This window comes from Acartia tonsa, chromosome 2 (assembly GCF_053477335.1).
Source record: "Acartia tonsa isolate MP-2025a chromosome 2, ASM5347733v1, whole genome shotgun sequence".
Taxonomy (NCBI): domain Eukaryota; kingdom Metazoa; phylum Arthropoda; class Copepoda; order Calanoida; family Acartiidae; genus Acartia; species Acartia tonsa.
The window spans coordinates 42,447,972-42,474,597 of record NC_137261.1 but is presented as its reverse complement, the minus strand read 5'-3'; the positions used below and the strand labels follow the sequence as shown (position 1 = coordinate 42,474,597).

The following is a 26,626-nucleotide window of genomic DNA, read 5'->3' as shown; positions in this document are numbered from 1 at the left end:
ATTCATATTTTTTATTAAATCAAAATCACGCAACCTCGATGCTAAAAAATAATAACAATTAATTTTATGTAATTAATTCTTATATTTTTGTTTTAGACTTACTGTTTTCATGGTAATAAATACACATTCGTAAACTTCACTATGTTGGTCATTCGGAGGGCTTCGAGATAAGATTTCGAGAACGGCTAGGCATTGCGTTCCGAAACAATAATATCTTCAATAATAACTCCTTAATCGCTTTTAAATTAACTGAAAGCAAATTTTACATTGTTTGTAGATTTTAACTTAAAAAAATTATTAACTGTAAACATTACTTAACTTTGTTTGCTTGTTTGTCTGTTTAAGGTTTAATTATGATTATAATTTTTGAGATTAAACGTTGCATTGCCTATTTTACTTTACTAACTATTATTAATTGGTGCATTATAATTTTTGACTCCTGCTTCATTGCATTATTTGTAAGAGATAAACAATGCATAAATTTCCCTACTGTCCGTTTAAAATCTCAATTCTTGGTTTTGAAGTGATTCAATTGTTTCTTCATATAATATCCCGAGAAGCATCACAACAACATACAGAAATCTTGCAAAACCATTTCAAGTAATAAATTTTGTTTGCTTTGAACTGTGGCCAAATTGGATTGGTATTCGTTCATTACAACAAAAATAATTATCTCAAATATTTATCTATATAGAATACTTTAAATGTCATTATAATTGAATTTATCCAACCATATTTTTTTTTATAATAAAAATGCCTTGCATAATTTATTTCATTATATTTTTAAGCACTTTTGGGTAGGTTTTCTTTTCGACAACCCCCACCCCCCCTAACCTCATTATACATACTTGTTATCACAGTTTTAGCATCAGGCATTTTTACCCAAAATGTACCTATCAGTACAGCCGCATTTTTAAGGAATCGAAAAACACGTTAAGTAAATGTTATGTACATTTTTACAGAGAATATGGGCCTATAATTATTTTTTTTCATGCTCCTTCTGGTTGATTCCCAAAACTGGAAACCTCAGTTCTTTTTAGACACATTGTATATATTTGTAACGTTTCATCTTTTCCCTCCCCCCTATACATTTTAGATATACCTTACACAAACAATACAGCTTTGCTAAATAGACCGATTTATTTTGTTTGCTAAATTTTACGTGTAATCCTCATTTTGTGAAGTCTAAATTGGATATCCTGTTTTGATTAGGGGAAACAATGGGAATATTTGATCAAACATTCTTTAGTTCAACTCTTAAACTTACACATACACACACAAACATACTTACACACACACACATACTTACACAAACACACACACTTACACACACACGCCAACACACACACTAAAATTGCACACAAACTATGCATCCATTTACCCACAAATATACTCCTACACACACAATTTATTTTCCAACGTTTCAGCCTTTAAAAGTTTAGGATCTATTTGTCAATACTTGAAAATCAATTTCTCTCAATTTTTCCTTCCTTTTCCTCTTTCATTCTCTATTCCTATCTTTCCCCATTTTCTCTCTCTGTTTTCATAATTGATAAACAAATAGAATTGAAAATTTACTTTAAAATGTTAAATTCATCTTGGGATCATTGAGTTTAAACTAGCTTTAATGTAAAACTAATTTTATATTTCTAATGATTTACTGAAGTCAAAGTGTACAAATTACAGCTTTTAATTAAAAATATAAATACACTTACAATATTATTTCATTTTAGATCTAAATAGATTTTTTTTATAATATGTAGTTTTTATAGCAAAGCTACTCTTTAATTGGTTTTGTCTGTCCATCAGTCCGTCCGTAACGCTTTGGGGGAAATGCGGTCTCTTCTCTCTATATAATTCATTTTGTCGGTTGGTCCTTCCATGAATTTTGAGTGCTTCGCTACTTATGGATGTTGTCATATTTGTTAAAAATCTTAACAATTTAGAAAGATATCTTTAACATTGATGCGATACTAAACTATTTTTCTTACTGCAGAAAAAATATAGTGTTAGTTTATTATTGCTGCACTACTTATAGACAAAATCATCCTTGTTTCTGTATTGTTTAAAATTTTATTCAAGTTTCAATACTTTGGTTTTTGCAGAGCAGAGTATGTTTGTAAGACATAAAAATAAATATCTGTAATATAGATACATTCTCTAGTTTACTAGTAACAGGAGTAAGGTATTCAGTATTCAATACAAGGACATAAATTTCATAAATTTTTCTGCAATCTATATGTTCCTTTTAATGATACTTTTGGGAAAGGCCCTTTCGTGGCAACGCCCCTTATGGGGCGATTCGTCGTATTTTTAAAATGACTTTTTATAGGTTATTTTAGGTTAGGTTAGGTTATATTGGGTTAGGTGATTGCCCCAAGGTTTTAGACAATTGGCCCCGCAGGGTTAGAGCCCCCCGCAGGGGCTAGAAATAGGAGCAAAGCTACTGAGAAAAATACAAATAATCGCCCCTTAATGAGCGTTGCCACGAAAAGGACTATAACCATACTTTTCAGTTAAGGTTGCATTGTACGTATCGACTTGTTCTGGCTATATAGTTTTTAATAAAGTAGTTTGCTATAACATATCGAGTACATTGGGTACAGAATTCCCCCCACAGAGTTAGGCACCGCAGGTATTAGCCCCATGGGGTTAGGGCACCCCGCAGGATTAAGAATTCAGAAAAATACTATCCATTATATTCTACTTCTTTTTTAAAAGCGAAGAGAGTGCTTGCCAAGCACTTTGAGGGATATTTATGTAATTTTAGTTTTAACTCCAAATAATATCCGTTATATCCCTGTTCAGATACATTTTGGAGAAAACAAGATGGGAAGCTCAGGTCTCCAGAGTGGAAAAGGTAAACACAAAAATATTTTTCTAACCACCAATGTTAGGATTTGATGTGTGACTGGTTTTAATATTGTACTGTACATCTCTTCAACAAGAGTTGTAGCTTTGCCTATACCTTTAAAAAATAACGCCATACTGGTATACCATTAGTCAATTATAATGGGCTGCCATTGGTATTTTAGTTTGTGTATTGGCATATCAATGGTAATTTGTATTGTATGGCGTCATTTTTTATCTATAATACAAAGAAGATTGATGTCTGTCCGTCCCTTAAGATCTCGGTAACCACTGAAGAGATCGGATTCTACTCTTCAGAGAATATACCTACTGGTCCTGTTGTGGTTTAAGGCTATTTTCTTGGGGGTGGGAAACCCCCAACCACCCCAAAAATAAAAATTCCCTCCCCAATTTTTTTTTTTATTTACATAGGTACCTATTTTCTACTTAAATTTTTTTGTTTATGGGGAAGTTAGTTCACATAAAACTACTGGCGGCAGCACCAGTAGTACTTAATTATATTTTTTGTTAATTACCTCTTGGGGCAAAGCCCCTAGAGGCTAGGGGCGAAGCCGCTAGTAGGGATATAAAGAGCTTCTCAAGAATTACTTTTGTTGCTAATGGTATCATTTTTAACTACATATTGTTATTAATTTCCAACATCTCACATTTTTTTAAGACCTAAACCTTCAATGATAATAAAATGTCGTTTAATATGTATACAACGTAGTACAAAAAGAAAGCCCTTTTTTCAATAACCAAATGCCTTCAGATATAAATACAAATGTACTTAACACATATTGGTGGCAAAAACATTGCAGAGTTTTTAAAATAGACAATAAAGAACTAGAATAAACTTTTTCTTGAAGCAACTATAAAATTGGCCCGGTACTGTTTTAATTTCCTAGTTTTGTCCTGAAAAAGATAATTGGTCACTAAATTCTTTTTTTTTGTGATTACTTTTCCATGAAAAAATTATTAAGGCAATATATTTCAAAACTGAACAGTGAACATCGGTAATTTGTAACTTAGGAGACTGTTATACAGTTTGTGAATAGCTTCAAATTAAGATTCCCTTTTATTTTTCTCTTAAAATGATACAGCTTTCTTATGATCTATCTAAACGAACTCTATAGATTTACTTGGTGAAGCAAACATTTGATATTTCAACACAATAACACTTTTATCACTTTTCTGTACAAACTGAACAAGATTTAAATCTGAAATATTACTTTAATTTTAAAAAGGCTTTTTACGCTTTAAGAAAAAAGAAATATGAAGCTTAGGATTAGTTACCAGTGACGAAGCCCAAAATACATAACTTTTGCACCACGTCGTCTTCCTGTGACATCATAAAATGGGGGAGATGAGAGGAGAAGTGGGGAAAGAAAATCCCTAAAAAAGAGATAGGGAATATGACGTCACAGGAATACGACGTGGTGCAAAAGTAATATATTTTGGGCTTCGTCATTACCAGTACCCGTTAATTGTATCTTGAAATTTTATAATTCTTTTAATTATTTGTTCATTTTATGCTGAAATCAATTTAAATAATATTCAATACATTTAATTTGCTACATGAATAGAATATTTTGTAAGGGCTCGGCAGCCACGAGTCAACATTCTGTAAGCATTCTGGTTAAAGTTTGAGGCTGCCGAGCCCTGTAATGATTTTGTGTAATTAGGTAAATATTCTTATGTAAGGCTCATAGGAACTTGTCAAGAACCAAACCACTTTAACTTTAAATCTTACATTTAATTTACATTTATTAATCAGAGCCTGTTTATTTAACTAAATTTATTTAACCTTCTAGTGCCGAAGAAAAGAGATGGGGGGGGGAAGAACCCACACTTTAAAGTTTAGTTTTAAGAAAAGAAAATTAAAAAATTTGGGATGGGGGGACAATATTTTATTGGACGTTTTCTATTGTGAGGGATGAGATATTCTGATTCCAACATAGTTAAAAACCTGTGACCTTTACGGAGATCTTTCGGCACAGACATACAGAAATACAAACACAGAGACACACGGACATCATACCTTTTTTATAAAATAATTACAGACAAGGAGGACACTTCATGTTCTTTTGATGTTGTTTATTAGTTTGTATTTATACTCCAGAGCAACAAATTAATAAATTAATTTAATTAATTTTGTTTACCCTTTCATCTTTAACTATCTTTTATCTTGAAATGTGACAGTTTGGCTAATAAAAGTCAAATACTTAAATATTTAACATTACTTTTTAAAACACTTAAACATTTAAATTTCTTTTTATTCTTTTTTTCATTCTTTTTGATTAAGATCAGTTATAACAAACCATTTTAATTAATATTATATAGTGAGGCAAATGTAATATTATAATTAGTTTGAAGTATGTATTGCTAATATTTTCTCAAAACTAGACTCTACTTTCTCAATTATACTTTCATAGGCTAAGTTGTTTTAGATTATAAATTGCAAACTTTTTCGGGAGATTTGTAACATAATTCAACATAAAATAATCATAATTTAATAGCATAATTCAATTATCTTAATACCTAGTTAAACAGATTATAGACAGATAATTCAGGATATTTATAATTTCTGTAATCAAATATAATACAGGAAAAAAGAAAGCTAGTTCTAGAATATATCCCTAACATGAACATTGAACAATCTTATTCTTGTTTTAGAATGAATATTTTGCTGAGCTATTAACTAAACTAGCGTTAACGCGCCTAGAGGCCTCTACTTAAGGGAGTTATTTCAAGGGCCGAATTCTCTTGGAAGGATGGTGGTACTCTCAACCAAATAGTTGCAAATCTTTTCGGGACATATAAGAAGCTCTACTGTACAGGAGAACAGAGATCTTAAGCCTCAGACAAATAGACAGAAACACATCCTATTAATTCAATAAAATGATTTTCTTAGGTAGCTCTGAAAATATTAACACAAATTTATCTGATTGATAAAAATATGTCAATAAAATCAAGATTTGAATATTATTTCTTTTTCTTTTAGGAAGATGAGTTGATTTTGAAAGCATATCGTGAATATAAGGTAACAATTTTAGTAGTACAGGTACTCTGTAATCAAGACTATGAGAATTCTAAGCTTCCTTTCTTATTTTAGAATAAAATTTTAGGTGCTTGCTTACATGTGAAGACCGGAGCACCGAAACCCCCCCCCCCCCCGCTTAGTTTTGACAAAAATCAAAAATAAGGGGGGGGGGTAGTTTTTTAACCCCCCGCTTAGTTTTGACAAAAATAAGGGGGGGGGTAGTTTTTAACCCCCCCCCCCCCTTAATTTTGAAGAAAATCAAAAATAAGGGGGGGGTAGTTTTTTCACTGTACAACACGCCAGAAAGTTGAGTGAGGTAAATCAAGTAAATCCAGTATACCAGAGGGGAAACCTTATTACAGGGATATTCATGTTTTGGGGTATAATTTCCTTATTTATTGACTGATTTTAGTAATTGATGTATCCCTGAACAGAAAATAAGGAGGAGGGGAGGGGGGCCAGTAAAAGGTTTTAATTTTGTGCGCTGTTGAGTCTGAATAAGTTTGAATTTGAGGAACTCATTTCATTTAACGTTTCCACCAATCATGTTGTGTGTTTAAAAAGTTTAAATATAGGTAGTGTAATGATCATTGTGACTTTTTTTTGCGCGCGCTGTTGATGAGAGATGTTTATTGTCGGGTGGGTACTCAAATTTTCAAAATTTCAAAAAACTTTTAGGTTAGGTAAGGTTAGGTTATAGGCTAGGGAGCTGAGCGCTGCGGCCACGGATGTTCATTGTGAGGGGTATCCTAATTTTCATAATTTCAAAAAACTATTTTAGGTTAGGTTATAGGCTAGGTAGCCAACTGCTGCTACCACAGATGTTCGTTTTCAGGGGAACTTCTCAATTTTGAAAATATTTTTATTTCCTAAATAGGATAATTGAGATATTCATTTAAATTTAATACTGTTGGTATCATGGATGGGCTTCCCGACTATAGCTTTGGTAAACATCTCGGCGCAAATGTTAGAAAACTCTTCGGTTTTAAATGTGAAACCTTAATATTTAAATGTTTTCTGTGTGTACTCTCTGAAATCCCGCACTCTTTCGTGCGGCCACTTTAATTTTCCCCCCCATACCCTGATATAGTGAAGTGAGTCAAAAGAGAGTTTTCATTGTTGAGATTCTTTACTACAGACAAAAAAGCTTACTTTATATAATAGGATGTTTGGTATTTTCCTCTTAGCAAGTGATTTTGTAATTTTGATAATTTGATTACCTCCCTTCCCCGACTACAAAATAATATTTCCTGTAAAATGTTATTATGTTAGACAGGAAGGAAGGGTTTGGAGGGAGGGTAAGTGTAGGGAGACATAAGCCTCGGCCCTCAATAGTCTAGCGTGGCAACCGGTACAACAGAAACACAGTTCTGGACCAAAAGCTTTGCACGACTAAAGATATTCTGTCCACTCAGCCTTTTTATATTCACTTGAAGAAAAAAATCTGCTTTGCTATTGGCTATTGGGGGGAAAGGAGATTATGGTATTGGCTAAAAAAATGCAATCAATGAAAACTCTCTTTTGACTCACTTCACTATGTCAGGGTATGGGGGGGGGAAAATTGGAGTGGCTGCACAAAAGAGCGCGGGATTTCAGATAACGAACATATGTGGCTGCAGTGCTCAGCTCCCTAGCCTATAAATTAACCTTACCTAACCTAAAAGTTTTTTGAAATTTTTCTGCAGGGCAAGGCAAAGACTAAGATTGAATTCAAACTCTGCCTTGCCTATAATGTCTGGAAAACAGCAAGGAGGAAAAGTTCAGGGCAAGGCAAAGACTTAGATTGAATTCAATCTCTGCCTTGCCTATAATGTCTGGAAAACGACAAGGAGGAAAAGTGCAGGGCAAGGCAAAGATTGAATTCAAACTCTGTAGGGGGGCGGGGGGTTACCAAAATTTTTAAGATTGATCAAAATTTTCCTAAGAGGATAACGCCAGATTTTTTCTTTCATTTGCCTTAGGCCTGTTTCTATTGTTTGTCACTTTTAGAAAAATCTAGCCTTTGTTGTATTCTAGCGTTTGTCATATCTAGCTTATATTGTGTCTAGTGTTTGTCTAATTAGCAATTGTTCATCTACTGTTTGATGTATCTAGGGTTTGTCATAATACCTCAAAAATATATTGATCATTAAATTTGGACAATAAATAACAAGTCTATGGTGAAAAGTAAAGAAATTGTCCCCTTCCTTCCCTTTTTTCCCCCTTTCCCCTCTCCCCCTTCCCTATATAAAGGCTTCTAATGTATTCCCCTAAAGATTACCTTTCCAAAAACACATCAATCACTAAATTTGGACAATAAATAACAAGTCTATGGTGAAAAGTAAAGAAATAGTCCCCTTCCCTCCCTTTTTCCCCTTTCCCCCATTCCCCCATCCCTATAAAAAGACTTCTAATGTATTCCCCTAAAGATTACCTTTCCAAAAACACATCAATCACTAAATTTGGACAATAAATAACAAGTCTATGGTGAAAAGTAAAGAAATTGTCCCCTTCCTTCCCTTTTTCCCCATTTCCCCCTCAGTCCCCATGAAAACACTTCTGATATATTCTCCTTAAGACTACCTGTTCAGGGATACATCAATTACTAAAATCAGTCAATAAATAAGGAAATTATGCCCCAAAACATGAATATCCCTGTAATAAGGTTTCCCCTCTGGTATACTGGATTTACTTGATTTACCTCACTCAACTTTCTGGCGTGTTGTACAGTGAAAAAACTACCCCCCCCTTATTTTTGATTTTCTTCAAAATTAAGGGGGGGGTTTTGAACAAAAAGTCTTTGCCTTGCCCTGAACTTTTCCTCCTTGCCCTTTTCCAGACATTAAAAAACTACCCTCCCTTATTTTTGATTTTTGTCAAAACTAAGCGGGGGGGGGGGGGTTTCGGTGCTCCAGTCTACCACATGTAAGTAAGTACCAAATTTTAATATAAACGGTATTCTTTGCTTTTTGAAGAATCTTAAAGTTTTTTTTTGGCAATATAGACAAAAATAATAATTTTTTTTATTGCTTTGTTACTTTTAAATATTTCATTCTTTTCAAGCTATTTTCACTTAATCTCAATTAAATAATTATAATTATTTACATAATGACAAAATTAAATTGTAGGTTACCTAACTGAAAACTGCATACAATTTCAAAGTTATGCTAAAAGTTAATTTTGACACTCTTCTGTTACATAAAACTCATTTGGTAGGGTTATAAATAGTTTTAACCTAGGTTTAACCTGATTTTAGAACTTTAGTTCTAAATGAAACTTAAAGTTGATTCTGAACTGTTTGTAAGAAAAGAAATTATAGGTATAGTCCTACTGAAATAGACACAGTTAAAACATTATAATTATAAGATAATTTGAAGGAGAAAACGTACCCTGATCAATACGTTTTAGCATTAAGTTCGTAGAGGCTATGGGTGAAGATATCAACAAACCACAAACTATATTAAGTTCATTGTTTTTAGTAGCGAAGCTACTCTATAATTCGAAATGTCCGTCCGTCTGTCCGTCTGTCCGTCTGTCCGTCTGTCCGTCCGTCTGTCCGTCTGAGACAAAGTGGGGGAAACGTGATTTTCTCGGCTATCATCCTTGTTTAGTTATGAAGCGTGCTATAGACTAAGAATTCAGAAGTATTGGTATTATGCTAATATAGTTTAGATTTAATTTTCACAAGGATACTAGGGTAAGTGAATGGTGTTTGAGATTGGTAATGGGTTTGAATCCCAGTCAGAATGTGTCATGCATATACTTAGAAACTTACCTACTTTTAAATGGACGTACGGACATTCTTATAACGATAATAGAGTTGCTACGATTTCTAAATCTTATCTAACTGTTATAGAAATCATCATGAAAAGTTTGAAATCGATAGGACAATTCTAACATGCCTAAATTAATGAATAAAGCTACCCTAATTAAAGGAAAGCTTCGATTTAGAAAGGAAATATCTTAATCCCAGGTAAAGGTCATAAAATCAAATGGTTGTTTGTTATTGTTGAAATAGATAGAACCTAAGAAACTAGTGAAGGTCCATAATAGTCCTAAGCCAAGGACTAAGGTATCAGCTTATAGTGCCTAAAAAAATGACGTCATACAATAAATATGATCAATGTTGGGCCAGTAAACATTTTAATTGACCAATGATGAAAGGAATACTAGCCTATCATAGAAAAATTTTATTGTATGACGTAATTTATTTATAGGCACTAAAGCTGCTTCTCAAGTAAGTTATTCCGTTATTGCTCGTTGTAAAAATAAAATGTATTTGGAAAGCGTTTATGCAGAAATAGTTGGTCGTTGTTCAATTATAAAAACACAAATTTTGGCAATGGTTACAGTTTCAATACGGGCTAAGAATACAAAATATAATAGAGTGCCGAATATTAGTTTATTCTAAAGTTTAAAGTTTTGAATAGTTATTTGTCGCATCGTATTAGACAGCTTTCCGTGGATATTAAAATGAAAAATTATAAAACCTGGGTTAACAAACCTGGTATTGATCATTTGATTTTTATTTCAATATTTATGCAAAATTGTCTGAACTACGATGCCATACACGTTTTTTAAGTATTTCTGAGAACCGGTTCTAAACCAGCGGATTAATCGGTTTCGAAGCCATACTGGAAAAGAAAAGAACATATGTAATAACACAACGTAGCTACTCTATATTTTAGTATAACTGTACATACTTAATGTAAACTATATGTAATTTTATTTGGCAAATTTTAATAATAAACACCAAATACATTATTAGTTCCACTAAAAGTCCTTACTGTTCAAAAATTTCATTTTACAGAATTATAGAAGCGATATCTGGACGTTATATATCTGACCCTATGCATCTATACTAATAACTCTATTGGTCTAAAAAAGTTTGGCATAAGGTTTGAATGGACATAAATATCAAGTCTAATCTTCAAACCCATCCAAATAGAAAGCCAAGCTATAGTTATGTGGCAGTGTTTATACAAAACTGAGATTTTGCTTTCAAAAATTACAATAATTCTCTTTAATTTACTTCATTGGTTACCTTGTTTACAAATCATTTTACAAAAGGCCTTTTTTCTCAGTTTTTATTAGTGAAGCTGCTCCATAAGCGTTTGTCCTTCTGTCTGATGTATCTATTTAAGCACAACACTTTTTCTATGTTTCTTTTTGTATTGTTATACCGAGCATTACAGGTAACTGTGCTTCTCTTTTTAATAATATTAGCAGGGATCTACAGGGATAAGACAATGGCCGATATAAGTGCACATCCCCAGTCATGATACAAAAATAACCATTTTTGTAGATTAAAATTAGTGGTTGAAAGTTTGAACACTCATCTTAATAAACCAACCAATTCAAAATTCACTGAAGTCCATAAAAAGTTGTTAAGCCAACGAATAAGAAAATGTTATTACTAGTTATTACGGGGACTGGTGTGATATTCAGCCAATTGACCTCTTTCTATCTGAATGTTTTATTAGCTGCTTTTAAAATATTCTTTTAAATAATGTTTGTTTGGCTTATATGTAAGAAAGTTTACTACATTATACTACTTTGTAAAACATTCATTTTCAATATTCCCCCCTGTGTCTCGTGAAAGAAAATTTAGATTTAAATACAACACAAATTTGAAAACAAATGCTAATTTTGTTTGTAGCAAATCGTATTAAACAAATTAGTTAAATATAGGACAATGGATTTACAATAGAAAATAGGAGCTGAGAAAAAAAAGATTTGGCAAAATATATAAAAAATATAATAGTAGCTGAAAACTTGCTAAAAGCAATCTGACTGCCAGAGATGTTTTATACTTAATTAAGCTCCATATTATTAGGAATGTTGACAAGAAGTTTCAGCCGTCAATCCTCCCCCCCCCCCCCCCCCCGAGTAGCTATGAGTGAAGCAATTAATAATCTTGAAAGCAAGGAAGTAAACCTTGAAAATGCGAAATCTATAATGAAGTTGCACAGAGAGGCAATTATATGGTGTTTTCACATCATAAACAAACTTTTTTGTAGCAGCATTTTCAAGCGACCCTAGATTGTTCTGTTGTATAGATTCTACAACATGGTTCTTTCAAAATCATTCAAGTAAAAAATTAAAAGGCTAGTCTAAATTTTAAAAAATCATAGATTATTTTTTATATTTATTTACATCGAAATAATGTACCAATAATAAACCTAATGAAGCAGCTTATAGTGCCCATAAAATAATGACGTTTTACAACACAAATGACCAATGAAAGGCCAGTATATTTTTTTCCATTAGTCAATTAAAATGTATTCTGAATTATTATTGGCAGGGATTATTGGTCATTTGTATTGTAAAACGTCATTGTTTTATATACACTTTAAGCTGCTTCAACCTAATGTTTAGGCTATCTTAATACTAATACAATATGTTTTTGTAAAAACTTCCAATTCCATTTTTGCATCCCCGGATGGATGAATCTAGATCTTTTCTACGAAGACAAATGATGTAAACTAGTTAAGGTTTTATATACAGGAAACAATTTAAAGCAACATAAGAAAAACACTTATATATAGGAGTTCGGTAGCCGCATAATATTAGGCTGGTTAAATATATAAGCATCGAAAGATCAGCTACGAATCATCAAAACATTTGTAAGTTAAGGACGAAGCCCAATCTGTCCCACTTTTGAGCAAAACGATTCCCTTTTCTCCCATCTCTTTTGAAGAGATTTTCTTACCCCCCCCCCCCCTCCTTCCCATTTTCTTTTCCCTTTATATGACGTCATATAGGAATCGTCTTGCTCAAAAGTGGGACAGATTGGGTTGCAATTTCAAATTTAAAAACAATAATAATTTGACAAATCTGAGACTACATGTTCATACAGAAGTTAAATAAACCTGAAATAACTCTCAATGGCCAGATAGATCTCTCTATTTTTTTAATACTGACGTTGTTAACTTACTGTTAAAAATGGAGTTGGCAGGCGTGGTTGCAAATATGACAATATTAGAACCAAGTACTAAAAATGCGGCTGGTAACCCACAAAATAAAATTTTTCATTGTATTGTTTTTATATTAGAGTAAAACAATAGAGGGGGAAGGGGTTAAATAACTGCCCCCATTTCATGGACTCTTTTCCGACTTTCAATTGGATCTTTTCAGCCAATAGCATCATAAATATCAACACAGCAAAGTCGCTAAAAAAAAAAAGAAATTTTCTAGCAGACAAGAAAGGTCTCCAAGACTGGGGTAAGGTAGTTGTCTCAGTTATATATCTAAACAAATTACATTTATTGTTTTATATTTTTCTGTTTTTGCCTTTTAAATATCAGGAAATGCGCGAGAGTTTTAACTCTACCTTTCTACAAAACCATGAATAAGTTGGCGTTGCAAGTTTTATGACCATTTTCGTATTAATTACTTCTATTTTTAGAGGAGTAGAAAGTGTACTTTAGAATTTACATAGTGATATTAAAATTTTAGTGAACTGCCCTTATATTATGTTTGTGGTACATTATATTTTTGGTTAAAATCTCTTTTTTGGAGGGAGGACCAGAGGGTTTATTGTATGTATTCCACTCCGCCCCTTTCTCCTCCAAAAAAGTTGGCTAAAATCTAACCAGGACCAATGCTAAAATGTGGTGTAGAGATTTTATTGGACTTGATAAAATGAAATTTTTCTTGGAATAAAATAAAAGTTTAATATGGAAGGTATTAAAGTGATTTTACGTTTCCAAACTATTATGCAAATTATCAGTTTTATTTGCTTATACTGTTTCAAAAAGAAAAAAGGTATAATTTGAACAAAAACAGTCTAAAAGATCAAAGAAATAGTAGGAACCATATTGTTCTATCCTTATACTAAAGTAACAGGATGTCTGTGTGTTTGTGTGTTTGTACCGAAAGATCTCGCTAACCGCTGAACCGATCGGGTTCTCCTTAACAGGGTAGCTTCTCATAGGTCCTGGGAAGGTTTATAACTATTTTCTTGGGGGGTGGGACACCCCCAACCCCCCCCCCCAAAAAAAATGAAAAATCCCCACCCCAAAACAATTTTTTTTTTCATTTTTTTAACTAAAACTAAAAATGAGGGGGGGGGGAACCCCCCCCAAAAAAATTTTTTTTACTTTTTCTTTTAAAATATAAAATAAGAAATTTAATTATTTAATTCGACTCTCTCCTCCTCAAGTGCCTCAGAGGCCTCTAGGGGCGTAGCCGCTAGTTATTAATAATTTAGTATTTTGTTACAAAAGATCTCAAATTCTTTTAAAAAATAAACTTTGAAAATGCATTGTAAGGATTTTTCCAGTATTGCTTCGAATCCGATTAATATCCGCTGGATTAGAACCGGTTTTAACCATTCTGAAAAATCATCGTGGCATCGTATTACAGATAATTTTCCAAATCATAATTTTAATACCAGTTTTAATCTTATTATTTATTATTTTAATTTCCGCGGAAAGCTGTCTATAGTACAATGCGATAAATAATTATTATTAATCTTAACTAAGATTTCAATCAATCAGTCCAATCTTTCTCTTGATACCACTAAAAAAATTATTACATTATTCATAACTTTTATAAAAAAAATTCACAACAATGCAATGAAAGTATTATAAATCGCATCCAGTGAGTTAATGTGAAGCTATGTTACGACAGAACTAGAAAGAAAAAAAAGATGAAAATCCCATTCGTGAAATGCATCAAACCTTGCAATTTCCAATAGATCGTGTGTCCCACAAATAGCAAGACATTTACTAAGACTTGAATTTAAAGAAAATTCCCGATTTTTAAAGAATAAGAGTTTTGAATCATGGTACGAAAAGCGATGTTGTTGAGAAGTTTGAAAGTTTTTAGCGGATAATACCACCTCCCCCCCCCTTCCGCCCGTTACAATTTATGTTAAGTCGTGGTTTAATACATGTATAAAAATTTTACAAACGAAGCATTAAGATTTTATAGCAAGTTTCAATGTTTAGGCAGGAAAAATTTGCATTAAATTTAAACAAAAAAATCTTGCTCGTTTAACGCCACATATAATTTTTGCCTGGTATAGAATGTGTTATTGGATGAAGGGTGAAAAGAGGGAGAAAAGTAAGGAATAAAAGGGGAGTAAATAAAGGGCATTTCTTATGGGCCGTCCGTTTTGAAAAAAAAAGGTTAAGGAAAAAGGTAGAAGAGGTAAAATGATGTATGAAAAAGGTTGTTTCATAAAATCACAAATTGCCATTCATGATACAAAAGTATTAGCATCTATTTCAATAGGATACTTTTTGTTTCTTAAGCAAATCTTCTCTACCTATGTGTATGACCAGGAAACCAGCCTTAAACCATCCCAAACAAATGATATTTCTCAGCTCTTATTTAAGATAAACAGCTATTTTTGTTGTAAGATTACAAAAACAAATGTGCATCCAGTATATAACTTACTTTTGCTGCTAGGTTATTAATGCTACAGAAGATGAATACTCTCTGTCTTTTAAAAGTATAAACACAATTCAATAACATACTTTGTTTGTTTGTCTATCCGTGATTTTAATAGTACTTCACTACTTTTTTTGGATCTTGTCTTCATTGTTAAAGCACTATATGCATATTATTTTTTACGAATATTTGTGACTTGTTATTGCTGATATGTTTTATTGTCATTGCTTTTTGGAAATTTAAGCTATATGAAGAAAACACATGTAAACAAGGATGACAACATTGATAAAAGCGAAGCTCTGAAACGGCAGGACAAACGAACATTAACACTTAGGTAGAGTGTCAGAATTGAATAAGAAGAATAACAAGCAAAAGTCTAACTAAACAAAATTTTAAGTAAAACTATTTCTTAAAAACAGGATACTGTTTAAGGACATACTTACATTTTTAGAACTTGATTATAGAGATGCTTCGCTTTTAACATTGTACCTATGTTGTCATAAAAGTATAATTTAGTATGTTTTAAAGTTTGCAAAGTTCGAAATCGATAGAACAATTCTAAAACGGAAAGTGTTAACTGTCCAGGACGGACGGACGAACCGACCCTAATTATAGATAAGCTTCGCTTTTAAAAAATGCACTGTACCAAAGGCTGCTGCCTGGCCAAACTAAAAATGCCTAATTTACCACCTGTCACAATAAAATTTCATTATTTTTCTGCATTTTTTGCTAAACCAATTTCTATCCTTCTCTGTTTCAATAAACAAGGATGCAAATAAAAGTTTACATTTTATGGCCAAAAAAACAAGAAAGGTTGTATCCATAAATAGCGAAAGAAATGGAAAATAAAAAATCGCTAAATTTCATGGTTTTTTGTAAAAAAAAATTTAGAATAACGCTCTCCTAACAACTTCTTATCTGAAAGGATTATTCTTAGAACAAAAAAACATATATATCTAGGTTTTTGGATTTCATTAAAAATCAGTATGATTTCTTATTAAGAGTGACAGTCGGACAGACTTGAACTAGTCACAGAGTGGCCTGGCTAAAAAAATAAACATTTTCTTTTATTTTAGATGAAGAAGAAGATGTCAAAAGCTGGAGGTAATTTTGAAGCAATGAAAAGTTTCATGTGTGACGTCATAAAAATAGTCTTAATCTATCTCTTTTTTCCTTTTCTACTTCACATACCATCCTTTTTTGGCGTATTTCTATGACGTTAAACATGACACTTTCCAGCGAATCATTAATTTTTATTTTCTTTAATCAAATATTAATTATTAAATGCTTTGTTAAAATCAAACTTACATTAATTAGAATTAAATTTATGTCATTTATCAAAGAGGACTATCACGAAATATTTAAATAATCAATAAGTAAGACAGCTATGTGCACAATCTTTTCTACTATTTTTTATTAGAAAAAATACAGTAATGAATAATTTGTAATATTTAAGGCATAACTTTTACTTAAAAGACACTTACAATAGAACCATGATATCAGTAGCCATGATTCAGCAAATTAATTCCTTTTGATATTGCTGAAAATTTAGATTTTTTTGTGGCGTAATTAGTCGTAGAGCTTGTTTGTACTGTAACTAAAGGAAAATGGGAAAGAAGGGTGGAAAAAAAGGAAGTGGGTTGTGGGAAAATTTTCACTTACAATTATTTTTCAGACCCCCTGTATTCATATTAATTCTGGTGCAAGTTCTAGTGCGCTGCAGTGTCTATTATTTAATGTCTAGAAAAGATTCTTAGACTCTGTATGCCCTTTACCATTTATCAGTAACGAAATGTCCAACGAATGGTTTTAGCAAATGCACTAAATATTAATTTAATTTTTTTTCTTTTAGTTGATCACACATGGTCTCATGTAACAGAATCTATAGTTTTGATATTTCTTCTCCTTGCTCTACCTGGTACCTACCTTGCTATAGGAAAAATATTTAACTTTCTTTAGTTACATAAGTAGTAATATGAGCATAACATGAAACAAGGATCACAACATTCATAAGTAGCGAGCACAAAAAATGGAATTTTAGCTTTACATTTTAAATAACAACCAAGAAAATAACATTTCCTCCAAATAATTACGTACGGACGGGCGGGCAGACAAAAACCGTAGCACCTTTGTCTGCCAAACATTTAACTTTCTAATGCAGATATAAACACTTTGATTAGATATATACACCTTGAACTCACAAACCCACGTTGATATAGTAAATATAATTAAACTTTTTGTAATATTTCTAAAGTTGTGGATCTACCTTTTTCTAATGTTACATGGTTGTAGGTGTTTCTTTATCAAGTTTGGAGATACAGTCAATTATCAAGATGTATTGTAAGTACTGCAAAAGTTAGTGCATTATTTTGGAATATTTTCATCGATTTCATGGAAGTTTTCATCCTAGTTTTCCTTTGATTTAGTATTATCTAAAGTCCCTGATATAACAACAAAGTTGGGATATGTTAATTTTCAAATTCAAATACAGATATACTTTATTAAAGTTTAGAAATTATATTTGAATAATATTTCTACCTCAAATCAAGCAAAGTTTCCTTACATTTAGGTTGAGCTCAAATTTTAAGTATTTCAGTTAAAATCATCCTTTTGATTTCAAACTTTGTATAAAGATTTCTAAAAAAATAGGTTTTGTTTTATCTAGAATTTATACGTAGTTCTTAAACATTATCAGAAAGTTATAAGACTATTTTAACACCTTTTACCTGATTAATTTTAAATGTTGATTCTTTTAACAATAAGGCACAATGTCAAATATTAGGAGTCTTGATCATTTTTTCCTTTGTTTGATTTGTTGCGCTTTAATTTCATTGTGTAGTCATCCATGTTTCTTAAAAGAAAGTTATTTATTTTGAAACTGTATTAGAATTGATATTTATGTATGGCACGGCAAGAATACCACCGGATCTGTTGGAAGCAATTATGAAGGTAATTTTATTTGACAAACGTTTAATCTGTAGGAAGCTCTTTATAGTGCCTATAAAAATGACGTCATACAATGCAATTGACCAATGATAGGCCAATACACAGACTAAATTACCAATGACAGTCTAGTGTACTAATTAATTGACCAATGCGAGACCAGTATGTCATCATTTTTTATAAGAAGGCATTATAAAAAGATTCAATCTTTAGCCACAGGGCAACGACTGAGATTAATTTTGTATTGTGTCTCTGGGTAAATTGAAATTAGTGACTGTGGCTTTCTTACAGCTACGCCGGCTGAGAGCAGCTGTATCTAAGGGCTAGAAGACATGAAGCTTCTGCAAACAGCTGCGAATAATTTAGATTTGGCTGCTGCCTCACTTTTGTTTTTAAACATTTTTACTTTTTTTTCTCTATAAATTTTAAGACAAAATCATTTTCTAAATGATTAGCAATTCTGATGGAATAGGGGACAAAGAATGTGAAAGATTACATGTCTCTAATAAATATTTTTCTTAGATTTAATATCAACCAAAAATCAAATCAATTAAATTTTAAATTGCTTGTCCCGGCATTTTAAGAAAATGTTTATTATACATTTTATTAAAATATTGTGTTTCCTTGTGTAAATGGCTAGTTTAGATGATGGATAGGATTGGAAAAGTAATCTTATAATATTACATCACATTGTAAAAATACAACATACAATTTTGGAAAGAAAAATATTGTGCATTTTTATATAAACGATTTGAAATCGTTTTTACAAACAAGTTCTGATGTTTTAGCATTTTAAAAACATATTTTTTTTAATTGAAGATATTTTTGAAGGCATTCCTAAAAATGATTAGCTAATTTAAAGTTTTTATTGCTGTATTGATGTTTTTTTTAATGTTTTAGAGTATTAAAATAATTAAAGAGAACTTTATTATCTAAAGTTTTGGTTGAGAATCTACTTAGTCTTTGTATATATAAAATGTTTATTAAGTATGTGTTTTTTAAAAGATGGTTTTCCTTTGGTGTGTAGAACTTATAAAAGTGGATATTGTCAATCTTAGAAAGTTAGAGTACAAATTTTATCATGAAATCATTTTCATTTTCAATAAAATTTACACCTTTTCTCATGAAATATTTAAAAAAGGGAAAAAAATTTCATGTGAAATCTAGCACATTAATATATTAATGTTTTGCCAATACTGCACAGGTGTTCTTTGTAATAATTTTCTCAAAATTTATACATTATACATTTTTTTTATTGATTTATGATAATTTTATAAAAAGTATGGATAATAATGGAAAGTTAACAAAGCCGGTAGATTTTATGACTAAACCTTTTTTTTGTATCAGGTTATTCTTTGAGATTTATCGTAAAAGTAATAGACAGACCGGCAGTTTTCCCTGAAATGCTAAATTGTGCACAGAACCTCTCAAAAATATTTGAAAAAAAAGGGGAAAGGATAGTTTTTGGAGGTGGAGGGGGGGGAATTGTATATTCTTTGCTCGCAAGGCACTTTGAGGGAAATCACCGTCAGACAAACAATTATGATGTAAAGGATAGTAAAAGGGGATAGTTCCCTTAAATGAAGTGTTTTCTGTTATATTTAGTTTTAAATAGTTGTAGGTTTATCCCTTTTTGGATAGATTAGGTCTCTATCTAGATGTAGTGTAGATAATTATTCGTTTCTAACCATTCCTTTTCGTATCTGATATTTCAGAGCACTAAATTACAAGCATTTCTGATGCCTATTCCCTTTATTCTGTGTAATTTTAGAAATACCGTTTACTAATATTTTGTATGCTTATTCCCTTTAGACTGTGTAATTTCAGGAGTATGATTTACTAGTATTTCTGATGCCTATTCCCTTTAGTCTATGTAATTTTAGGAGTATCATTTACTAATATTGTTTATGCCTCCTCCCTTTAATGTTATTTCAGGAGTATGAATTACTAATATTTAATTCTGATGCCTATTCCCTTTAGACTGTGTAATTTAAGGAGTATGATTTACTTATATTTCTGATGCCTATTCCCTTTAGACTGTGTAAGTTCAGGGGTATGATTTACTAATATTTCTGATGCCTATTCCTTGTAGACTGTGTAATTTCAAGAGTATGATTTACTAATATTTCTGATGCCTATTCCCTTTAGACTGTGTAATTTCAGGAGTATGATTTACTAATATTTCTAATGCCTATTCCCTTTAGACTGTGTAACTTCAGGAGTATGATTTACTAATATTTCTGATGCCTATTCCCTTTAGTCTATGTAATTTCAGGAGTATGATTCACTAATGTTTCTAATGCCTATTCCCTTTAGACTGTGTAACTTCAGGAGTATGATTTACTAATATTTCTGATGCCTATTCCCTTTAGTCTATGTAATTTTAGGAGTATCATTTACTAATATTGTTTATGCCTCCTCCCTTTAATGTTATTTCAGGAGTATGAATTACTAATATTTAATCCTGATGCCTATTCCCTTTAGACTGTGTAATTTAAGGAGTATGATTTACTTATATTTCTGATGCCTATTCCCTTTAGACTGTGTAAGTTCAGGGGTATGATTTACTAATATTTCTGATGCCTATTCCTTGTAGACTGTGTAATTTCAAGAGTATGATTTACTAATATTTCTGATGCCTATTCCCTTTAGACTGTGTAATTTCAGGAGTATGATTTACTAATATTTCTAATGCCTATTCCCTTTAGACTGTGTAACTTCAGGAGTATGATTTACTAATATTTCTGATGCCTATTCCCTTTAGACTGTGTAACTTCAGGAGTATGATTTACTAATATTTCTGATGCCTATTCCCTTTAGACTGTGTAACTTCAGGAGTATGATTTACTAATATTTCTGATGCCTATTCCCTTTAGTCTATGTAATTTCAGGAGTATGATTCACTAATATTTCTAATGCCTATTCCCTTTAGACTGTGTAACTTCAGGAGTATGATTTACTAATATTTCTGATGCCTATTCCCTTTAGACTGTGTAACTTCAGGAGTATGATTTACTAATATTTCTGATGCCTATTCCCTTTAGACTGTGTAATTTCAGGAGGATGATGCCAGTTTTATCCAATTTTTTCCAAACTCCACAACGTCAAGTTGAACTATTCATATCAGAAAATAATATTTATTAACAACTTCTATTATTCTTTTTTTGACAATAAAAATACATATTTTTTTTATTTTTTTTAAATGCCTTTGTTCATAAGAATAAAATATTTGAATTAAAACTAAATCTTTCCATATTTGTAACTAAATTTTTCGCCATTTAAATTGAAAATTGTTAAAGTATGAAAATTTGTTGTTGGAAAAATTATCATTAATTTATTTTAAATGTGTAAATATTTTATACCATAAGAATATAATAATAAATATAATATTTTGTCACCTTATTTATTCATTGTTTGTCGTAAATATGAAATAATGTAAAACAAACATTTACTTAATGTAACAAAGGAGTGAGTTTTTAAGCTTTTCTTTAAAAATTTCTACAAAGAGAAAAATTTCCATTGCTACTATATAAGGTGAATATATAAATAGGATCTAGTTAAAAGTATTTAATGTTCAAATAGGGAAAAATTAATATTTTGTTATTAGGACGTTTATAGTTTTTTAATTTCTTTAAGTCTGTTATGATAGAATAATTATGATTATGTTCTATCTTACAATTGTTGGCAAGGTTGTTATAAATAGATTTATATTCAAGTGTTTAAGCCTGTCATTTTGACAAAGATATTCAAACGCGCTAAAGTAGCTGAAATATCTAAAAATGGACCATTTTATAAAAATCATATAAAACATATATTTTCAGCGAAATATTTTCTTTCGTAATATTCCCCTATCTAAAAAACATTACTTTTGTACAGAAATAATTTCAGCAACAAGAATAAAAAGTACCCAAAGAGACCCAATCTCTTCAGCTAAAAACTAATTCAATGTAATAGATGTATTAAAAGCCTCTTAATTGTGTGTAGATAAGCTTTGACAAAGCCAGAGATTTTAAGTAATAAGACATTGGACGATAATTGATGAATACCTCTTCGTAGATTTGATTAATTGGTTTAAAACTAATGGTATCAAAATAGATCAAGATTTCCTGAACTTTTAAAAAAGTGTAGAATTGGTCCATGGTAGTTTTTAGGCTGTTCTAAAGAGATATGGCTAAATTTTTTTAAAATTATCTCACAGAATTATCAAATCTTTTTATCTTTTTTGAAAACAAGAAAAACACAATATGAGGAAAAGTACAGATAGACAAAAACATAGATAAGCTACATATTTAATAATTTCCTGAAAAAGTTTGAGGAATTGTGTCAGGGGGGAAATGAGTAATTGTTCCAGCAGATTAAATTATATTTTCCCGTCTGATACAGGACAAAAATTATTAATTTCATAATTGTTTCAGTTCACAAGTAAAGTAATAAAAAAATAAATGAATATATGAAATGAGTGACATCTTGCCAGTATAAAACAAGCGAACATTACATTATAATTAAAAAATACTATTTTGTTAAAAACTTTAAAATTTCGGATCAATTAAAAATTTGTAAAATTGTAAGTTTTGAAACCTATTTTTTCAAAATGAAAATTAGACGATAAATAAAATGAATTTAAAGGAATAAAAAATAAACTATATAATCTAATTTTTTTATCTCTACTGCCTTATTTTTAACATTTTCTCAAATTTTACAAATATTTGTAATGGTTTAATTTGTAAATATGTTCTAAGCAAAGAGAGTTTTGAAACCAAAACTAGTTACTTGTACTTTTAAAACTTGCGTGTATATTATCAGACGACTGGGTTTCTGTCACCTTGATTATCTTGTAGATACATTGTCCAGATATTTTAATGACCTTTTTAGTTTGCCTAATTAGAAGGTGTGTCTTGTGTCAACAGTCAAATAAAAATATTTCAAGATTTTATCTTTATTAAAGGTTAGAAATAGATACAAAGTATAAAGCATAGTCAAATAAAATCAAACTACGTTCATTTACGTTTTGATATAATCTACTTTTCTTTAAAATCCTTAACAATCTTTTAAAAGAAAAAATACTCTTTAAAAACTTTGTACCTATCTCAATACATCTTAGAAATGGTTTACAAAGTCTATTAAAGGCTTTTCTTGCGCAAAAAAAGTAATTCCCCTATAAAACAAGTGAATAAAAAGTATAGAAAGTACATCCAACTCATCAGGGAGGGAGGAGACATTTAACAACTTTGGGGGCTTTTTAAAACTTTGATTGGTTGGTTTCTTAAGTTGGGTGTCTAATCGTTTCAACCATTGATTGTAAACTACAGAAACGGGTAATTTTGTGTATCATCATTGGAAATGTACATCAATTTATCGGCCATTGTCTTATCCCCTTATATCCCTGAACTCCCAACTATTTGGTTCTTTGTTGTAATTCTGGCCCAGTAATTGTTGTAATTGGCAACTAACAAATCTCTGTTTGTTTCTTTATATTCCAGATTACAGTCAGGTAAAATATGTTAGGACTCGTGTAATAAAATTAAATAAAAATAAAACTTGATAATCAAAAATTCTTTACGCTAGGAAAAAAAGTTAAGTAGATTGATATATGTTTGGCATTTTACATTTTAATTAGAAGACTATAGAAGCAAATTGATTTTTAATCGAGCAAGGGGGGTAAAGGACAATCTATCCTTTTATAATGTTATAAAGTTTTTTTTTCTTAGAAGCTGAAGATCTCAAAAATTGCTGGTTCGAATTGGTTGTACTATTCAGGGAAACTTTTTAATGTCTTGTGATGGTTTTAGGCTATTTTTTTAAAATTCCAGCGTCCTTACCTAGAGGCTGGGGACTGAACAACTAATAATTCATAAATACATTGGACTTGTTTAAAATAATTTGGTAATACCATCTGAGCTATTAAAAAGAAATCTTCCAAATCAATTACCCTATTTTATGACATATGTGAACCTTATCATTGTAGAAATAACCATTCATTGTTGTCCCAATTTTTTATCTGTGTCCCAATTTGACCCTCCAAACTGTTTATACTTTTATCTAACTTTTGCCTCTGGTTTTCCTCTTCCTATAGACAAGGCCAGGAGTAAAGGTTGCATTAAATTGAGGACATTGGACTAATGGTACCCAAAGTCTTGATTGATTTATACAAACTAATAGTGAAAAGACTTTTTAAACAATAATTTTGATTTTCAGAATGTGTAATTTTGTTTATCGTAATAGGGTGGGTGTATCAATTTATGTATGGCTATTGTCTTATTTATTAAGATTGACTTATTACAGTGCGAATAGCTGATATTCTATTGTCAATGTGTTAAAGACAGCTTTCTGCGGATATTAAAATGAAAAATTATAAGATTAAAACCATTTTGTTAGCCCCGAGGGGCCAAAAGCCCGGGTCAACAAAACTGACATTATTTGTATGGTTTTTATTTTAATAATCGTGGAAAAGTCTTTCCTCTAAAACAAGATGTTGAACTCTAAATGAAACTTAAAAAATAGTATCCTATCTCCATGAAAACAAGATAAAGTGAAACAAGAAAATCTTTTTTTATTTGTTTGTATAAAGTTGATCGTTTATCGACCTCTTTCAGGAAGTGTTGAGCGTACAGAAACAAATTCTTTAAACTAAAGTAACAAGATGTCCGTCACTCTGTCTGTCTGTTTGTGTATCTAATAATTAGTAAGAAGTTTAAAATTTGTCCAAGGACGGTTTAGGCACTTTTCTCTTTCTTTTTTAATAAAAAATTTATTCCAAATCAAGTCAAAACAAGCTGTCTGCAGTAAAGAGAGTATCATTATGGTTCCTAAAAATTCATGAAATCTGTCTGTAAGGAATTTTGACTGAGCATTTAAAAATTAAACCCTTCTTATACAGTTATGCTCTTAACTTATTTAAGACTAAAATATCAATTTCAACAACAATTGACAATTTTTTTCTCTCTCAATATCGGCAAGAACAGACTTCCCGACGTACACACCGGACAAAGTTTGTTATTGAGTTGTTTTGCATCAATTTATATACCAATAACTTAAAAGAAAATAATACATATATACATTTTCTCAGGAGTTTGCACTAAATGTTCTAAATTTACTGTAGAGAAATCAGAGATAATGGGATAGGTCAATATAGAAAGATATAAATAAGTGGACAGAATCAGCTTATACCAATAACGAAATTAATTCGGGAAAAAATCACGAAACCTATACGTGTTTTTCAGCTGTCGTTGGGGGGCAACACATCGTAAAATTGACGACCTCTCAATTTGCCCCCCAAATATCATTTTAGATTTATTTCACTTGTTGGTTATACCTTATACCTGGGACAGAATGCATGGATATAAAGGGAAAGACAATGGTCTATAAATTTGATATATATCACCAATGATAATATTAATAACTACCTCTTAATGATTGAAACATTTAGTCACTCATCTACACGAACCAACCAATCAAAATTCAATAATAGTTCCCAAGGTTTTTAAGGCAACAAATAAGCAAACATTATTATAAGACAATGGGGACTAGTGTAATAAACAGCCTAATGTCAGCTCCCTCCCCGACATTATATGTATTATTGTAGGGGAGGGATTATTAAACCAATTTATCTATCTTTTACCTACCCCTACATCACTGTTGCAGAAGTGAAGAGAATTTACTGCTGATTACAAGTCAACTTTATTTCAAGATAAAATTCAAACCAACATTTTGATGATCAATATTCACCAACAGTGCAATTGATAAATGTATAAGTATAAATGTATAACCCAGAAAACCACCAGGCCCGAGTGATTGGGACATATTTCGTCTGGTAGTGAAAATGCGTTCTGCTCTTTTGTAGCGACATAACTGTGTTTATATTTCCGACGCTATTGGCCAATATTCAAAGATCCAATTGAAAGTCAATACAGAATCCCACCCAGGTAGAGTTACATATAGCTCCTCTATTATTTTACTTGAATTACTTGAAATTGAACCAAAAGAAGTCGTATAAGCTTTGAATCGCATCCTTAGCCGAATAAATATTAATTTTGTTCTAACGATGCATGGCATTAATATTAAAGTTAGGGATAAGTTTTTATGTATTTTTTAAATACACTAAATTATTGTATGGTATTGGTCATCGCATATTTTTTACTCGAACACTTCATACATGATTTAAAGTCTTCATAAGCTCTTCTATCAAACTTTGAAATAATCCCTCTTATGCAAAAAAAAATTAGAAAACTGAAAAATAATGTTAAAAAGAAAAATTTAAATGATTAATAGAATGTTAATGTATATAAAAAAAAACTGTTCATAACTAAATCAATATAGTGTCATAATTTTATCTTTTGTAATTTTTATTTTTAGAAGCCTCTAGGGGCCTTTAAGATGGGTGGAGGGGGGGTTCACATCCCCATTTTCAATCTA

At 31.0% G+C, this 26,626-nt stretch overlaps 1 protein-coding gene across 2 annotated transcripts in view; it reads left to right on the top strand.

Moving 5' to 3' along the window:
- The window catches only part of LOC145312807 (uncharacterized), a 28,423-nt gene extending 6,996 nt beyond the window's left edge, over positions 1-21,427 (top strand). Inside the window, exons 3-8 of one of the 2 annotated variants that reach the window (XM_080152045.1) lie at positions 2,809-2,860; positions 5,855-5,893; positions 16,348-16,375; positions 17,124-17,207; positions 18,159-18,220; positions 21,259-21,427. In XM_080152045.1, coding sequence (XP_080008171.1) covers positions 2,809-2,860; positions 5,855-5,893; positions 16,348-16,375; positions 17,124-17,207; positions 18,159-18,220; positions 21,259-21,267 — 274 coding nt within the window. In that variant the 3' untranslated portion in view covers positions 21,268-21,427. The remainder of the gene's footprint in view (positions 1-2,808; positions 2,861-5,854; positions 5,894-16,347; positions 16,376-17,123; positions 17,208-18,158; positions 18,221-21,258) is intronic. The other variant, XM_080152044.1, reaches the window with a different exon arrangement.
- Positions 21,428-26,626: the final 5,199 nt, after the last annotated feature.